Source organism: Schistocerca piceifrons, chromosome 4 (assembly GCF_021461385.2).
Source record: "Schistocerca piceifrons isolate TAMUIC-IGC-003096 chromosome 4, iqSchPice1.1, whole genome shotgun sequence".
Classification (NCBI taxonomy): Eukaryota; Metazoa; Arthropoda; class Insecta; order Orthoptera; family Acrididae; genus Schistocerca; species Schistocerca piceifrons.
This window is the reverse complement of record NC_060141.1, coordinates 632,436,617-632,442,616: the sequence shown is the minus strand read 5'-3', so window position 1 is coordinate 632,442,616 and position 6,000 is coordinate 632,436,617. Positions and strand designations below refer to the sequence as shown.

Here is a 6,000-nt window from a genome sequence, read left to right as displayed (position 1 = left end):
GAAGGAGGTTTAACTGCAATACATTGTAACCTCCAAGGGTTCTACAGTCGTTACATGACGTAGAAAAGAGAAAGATAGTTACTAGCTTGCTGTAGAAAAGGTAGCTGAAATGGTAAGTGATGCAATGGTTTTGAAGCGTTGACAAGCTGGCTGTTTGTTTTATTTCTTTATCATAAGTGAAAAAAAAAGGAATTAAGTGATGTGACAGTGATTTCTCTGCTCTTTATATATACGTGAATAGCAAAAACTATCAAAAACTCATAGCTGATTTAAAGTACAGACATTCAGTCACTTTATTTGCTATACATAAAAAATATTGCATTTACATAAAATAATGTCCCATACAGTTTACAGTGTGCAGTTCAGTAACTTAAGCACCTAAGCAATAATAAATAAAATAACTGTGCGTAGTCTTACATTTATACGATTGCATGACTCGAATCATATACGTTCAAGTGGCTATTTGATAGTTCAGAGTTACAGGAAAGTATTATTGACATATGTAAAATCATTCGAACAGGGCTACAGCAACTCTATTCACAATTAGGGATATGATGACCATTTATTTGACTGGTTTATGTAACGCAATGATAAAGTCTGATACGTGTTGGTTTGTAGGATTCAGTAAATGCAAATAAAATCATTTAAAATGAAAGACACTTCGTTTCAACTACTTCAGTTGTCACAGCAGATTGGAGAACATGGGACGTATGCAGAATTGGTGTAATATGTAGTAAGGAATTCTGACAGGTTAAAACTGTGCAGCGAGAAACAAACACTGAACATTGTCCTTCACAATAGAGCGTGCAGATCTCAGAATCTCCCTCATTCTTCCTCCTCCCTCTGTCTTCCTGAGTCTTTACAGGTAGCTCAACTGGCAAGAAAATTGCCTGCGATAGGCGAGGATCAGAATTCGACTCCCTAAATGGCCCACAGTTTTAATTAGAGAGCTCTCTCTTTCTGTCTGTTATTTTACGGTGATCATTCGACTGACTGATGATCGAAGATAATGAATGGGTCTCTTTGTCATTGTGTATGCGCTGCGACAAGCCTAGAAAAGGAAACTAGTTCACTGTTTTGGGCTTTCGGAAGAACATTGCTCATAACAGCTATCACAGAGTACGTCATAGTATTAACAAAGTTTTCGTCACTTATTACACCAAAACACAGCGAACAGTCTCTTCGGATCTGTGCCGAGAGAAGGGGTGTGTTGTACTGTTCGCGTTCTGTGCTTGCAGGTGGTGTCAGCAACGAAGCAGACGATGCGAGCACCATCGAACTGACTGTCGAGGTGGGGGTTCCCCTGGCGCTGCTCAGGCGATGCTGAGTCCGGGCTCCGGGGGTTGGCCCGGCGCGGGCAGCGCCTCCACAAAGTGCTTGCCGGCCGCGGGCTCCTGGGGCGCGGGGGCGGGTGCGGGTGCGGCATCGGCGTCGGCGGCCTTGGAGGCGCCCCCTCCCGGCTGGCAGACGGGGTGGCTGCCGTCGCCGTGCGCCAGCGCCAGGCTGACCACAGAGCTGGCAGAGGCCGCCTTGAGGTCGGTGACCCAGCCGCGGCGCGCCAGCCACTCGATGATGCGGGTGGACAGGTCGTAGCGCTGGCCCAGCTCGGCGGCGCGGTAGTCGTACGGGAACGAGTGGTGGTAGTTGTGCCAGCCCTCTCCGAACGACAGGAAGGACACGAAATCGCTCTCCACAGGCTCGATGCGGCTGGAAACAAGAAAAGGATTACAGAATGAGATTTTCACTCTGCAGCGGAGTGTGCGCTGATATGAAACTTCCTACAGATTTACTCTGTGTGCCGGGCCGAGACTCGAACTCGGGACCTTTGCCTTTCGCGGGAAAGTCCTATACCATCTGAGCTACCCAAACACGACTCACGTCCCGTCCTCACGGCTTTACTTCCGCCAGTACGTTGTCTCCTACTTTCCAAACTTCACAGAAGCTCTCCTGCGAGCCTTGCACAACCATATCCTTTCTTCCAGGAGTGCTAGTTCTGCAAGGTTCGTAGGAGAGCTTCTGTGAAGTTTGGAAAGTAGTAGACGAAGTTCTGACGGAAGTAAAGCTGTGAGAACGGGGCGTGAGTCGTGCTTGGGTAGCTCAGATGGTGGAGCACTTGCCCGCGAAAGGCAAAGGTCCCGAGTTCGAGTCTCGGTCGGGCACACAGTTTTAATCTGCCAGGAAGTTTCAAGAAAAGCATTAGTTTCCTCGAAGGTGGTGCATTATTTGAATTATCGGAAGATAGGCTAACGTTTCCAATACTCTAAAAAAATAGCATTTCTGAGAGTTGTCCTAAATGTTAACATGATGACAGGCTTACGTTGCCACTTAACTAGTTTTCTATGTATACAAATACACGCGTCAACAAAAGTTTTTAATCACCACCTTACTTCGAAATTCATGGCTCAGAAAACAAAGATTGACTCTGAGCCATACGTACGTATTGCAGTTCGTCCAAATACACACCCTCCCCAAATAAATAAAAGCATTTGTGTAACACAGAATTGTCTGTTTCCCATGGGTGATTTTTTACAGCATTCCTAGCAATCTCAACATAAGGTGGAACTGCCCCTCACTTGGATGTAGGCTTCAATCAGTGGTGGCATAGCATCGATAAGACGTCCACATCTGCAGCTTAGCGGTAGCGTTACTGCCTACTATGCAGTGGGGCGGGGTTGGTTTCCTGGCACGGGACTGGGTGTTATGTGTTCTTCATCATCATTCACTCGCAAGTCGCCGATGTGGAGTCAACTAAAGAGGACTTGCAATACGGCGGCAGAACTCCCCCACATGGGACCTCCCGGCCAACAATGCCATACGATCATTTCATTTTCATCGATAAGACCATCCAGACATTCCTGGTTCAAATTGTCCTACTCTTCAATGGCGGTTCTCTGTAAGTCACGTAGACTACGTCGTTGTTAGCGTCCAAAAATAGCTCGTTTCAGTCGATCCCACACATGTTCGATTGGGTCCATATCGGAGGGGCAGGCAGGCCGGTGACGTTCGCGAGAACAGCAAGATATGCACTCATCGTTCATCAAGGTGACATTTTCACCAAAATGTTGGCGATATTTTCACACCATTGGTTACAGAATCTCGTCTTTGTAACATAAAGAGCAGTGACATGGTTCTCAACAGCCACGAGGGATGTGCGATACATCACGTAGTTCCACCGTAAAACACCTCTCCACTACCATCACACGTATGGGACACGGTGTTGGAGGCGTTGGATGTTTCAGGGTTGTCTCCAGACACGTTATCTACGAAACAAAGCCGAATTTCGTTCGTAAACAACACCCAACGCCAATCCTTGCGCGTCAGTTCTGTTCATCTGTATCGGTGTCCATGTTTTGTGTACGACGTAGTGTTCACGATGGTTGTCAGGAATGGAGATTCGCGTCATACTGTCGTCTCCTAGAGTCGTCTCCTGAAACTCTTATGCGACACATGACGTCCTTTAGCCTCTTCCAACGCTGAATCCAGTTCTGGAGCACTCATCCCACTGTCCTTTGACCCAAAAGTTGTAGGTATCGATCATCTTGTGCACATATCGAATATAAACAGCCTGCGCAGTGTAAGTCCTTAACAACATCTGTCAGAAACGATTAAATTTCCACTACACGTTACTTTGTCTCCAGTGCACACTTCGGGAATCATCCCTGGTTGACAAGTCTTCTGCGCTTAACTTGATGACAGAGACTCGATTACTGATCGCGACTGCATTTCGTCGTATGATGGATATTCACTCCACTGTTCCACAGGCTTCTGTAATGGGCCCTTACTGGTACTTTACTTTCAACTGAAATTCTGCAATCCATTCGTGTGTGGTTTCCTGCCTGTATGTATTGCTCATGGTAACTGTGTGGATGGTTACAGACAACTTCAGGGGTGACCTTCCAATCGGTCCAGGAGCAGTCACAGTAGCAACACACCTGTGCGGCATATCGAGGTGATGCATAACTAGGCGCTTCAGTCTGGAACCGCGCGATTGCTACAGTCGCAGGTTCGAATCCTGCCTCGGGCATGGGTGTGTGTGATGTCCTTAGGTTAGTTAGGTTTAAGTAGACCTAAGTTCTAGGGGACTGATGACCTCAGATGTTAAGTCCCATTGTGCTCAGAGCCATTTGAACAAACACAGACTTTCTAGTAATAAGGGCGTACATATTTTGCTGTATTGACAGTACTAGTAATACTTTAATATATCGAGATATGAGTACAACAATATTTACGTCTTGGACGGATTGTTACTGATTAATATTAGAATCGTTGTTTACTATGTTTCTGCGTCTTATGAAGAGAGCCGGCAGAGGTAGCCGAGCGGTTCTAGGCGCTTCAGTCTGGAACCGGGCGATCGCTACGGTCGCAGGTTCGAATCCTGCCTCGGGCATGGATGTGAGTGATGTCCTTAGGTTAGTGAGGTTTAAGTAGTTTTAAGTTCTAGGGGACTGATGATCTCAGACGTTAAGTCCCATAGTGCTCAGAGTCATTTTTTGATGCATAACTTTTGTTGACATGTACAGTTCTTTATGACTTTCTAGTGACGACATCGCAGCGTCTTCCATGGCAGTGCCGCTTGCCTAGAGACCAGCATCCAGCCCAACAAAACCTCGTTGTGGACGAAAAGTTCGGGTCTGTTTCCATCCGACAGTTATTTCATGGCTCAAGTTAGTCAATGAGTGCTACCGACAGCCGGCCGCTGTGGCTGTGCGGTTCTAGGCGCTTCAGTCTGGAACCGCGCTGCCGCTACAGTGGCAGGTTCGAATCCTGCCTCGGGCATGGATCTCTGTGGTGTCCTTAGGTTAGGTTTAAGTCGATCTAAGTCTAGGGGACTGATGACCTCAGATGTTAAGTACCATAGTGCTTAGTCATTTGAACTATTTGCTGCTGACAGTGGATTTCAAACTGATCCCATATTCCTAGACTTGCAGAAGGCTTTGTCACCGTTTCTCACTAGCGGCTTCAGACTAGTTGACGGAATGTAATTTAGTGAAACACAAGCTATATCTGGAATTCTCCAAGGAGGTATTATTGTCCCTCTGCTGGTCTTAAACTGCATAAATGATTTAGCAGACAATGTGAACAACCCTTTTAGACAGTTTGCAAATCATGCTGTCCTTTACAGCCTAGTAAAGTAATAGGAGGTCAAAAAGAATTACAAAATAATTTGGAAAAGTGTTCTGCTTGATGTGAATAGTGGCAATTAACACAAAAGTATAAAAATAGTGAGGTCCTCTGCATGAGTACTACCACAAATCACACAAATTTAAGGTTGTTGGTGCAACTAAATACCTAGGGATTACAACTGCGAACAATAAACTGGAACAATTAGAAAGAAAATTTACTGTGGAAGGCGAAATAAAAATTATTTTCTACTAGAGGATCCTTAGAAGATGCAACAAATCTACGAAAGATACGGTGTACACCATGCTTTTCCGTCGTCTTCAGGAGTACCGCTGCTTTATGTAAGATCTTTACCTGATAGGGTTGACAGTGGACACAGAAAAAAGTAAAAACAAAAAGGCATCTTTTTTGCATTATTATGAAATAGGGAGAGGGTTTCATGGTTGTGAACGCCATCTGCGATGGAAATAGTTAAACAAAGGCATTTTTCGTTGCAGTTGGATCTCTTCACAATTTGAATCACGCAATTTTTCCTCTGAATTCCAAAATATTTTGACTCCCATATCTATAGGGAGAAATGACCGCCGTAATACAAGAAGGGAAATCACAGCTCGCACAAAAAGAATTAGAGGTTCATTTCTCCAGCGGGCTATCCGAGAGTAAAACGGTCGAGGAAGATTCTGAAAGTATGTCCTATAAATCCTCTGCCAAACAATTACGTGTCAATTGCCAAGTACTCCTTTAGATGTAGGTGCAGTTACTTCGAGGAATGTTGATGTATTAAAAACTGAAAAACGCAGTATTAATGTTCCGCAACAATACTGATTTTATGAATAACAACATTATTAACAGTCAGTTATGAGCAACGTACAAAAATAC

The 6,000-nt window shown here is 45.1% G+C and overlaps 1 protein-coding gene across 1 annotated transcript in view; it reads right to left on the bottom strand.

Moving 5' to 3' along the window:
* Positions 1–1,313: 1,313 nt before the first annotated feature.
* LOC124796076 (acyl-CoA Delta-9 desaturase-like) overlaps positions 1,314–6,000 on the bottom strand; it is a 145,535-nt gene continuing 140,848 nt past the window's right edge. The window contains exons 6-7 of the mRNA XM_047260162.1: positions 1,440–1,707; positions 1,314–1,394 (exon numbers count right to left, since the gene is read on the bottom strand). Of these exons, the coding sequence (XP_047116118.1) occupies positions 1,314–1,394; positions 1,440–1,707 (349 nt within the window). The remainder of the gene's footprint in view (positions 1,395–1,439; positions 1,708–6,000) is intronic.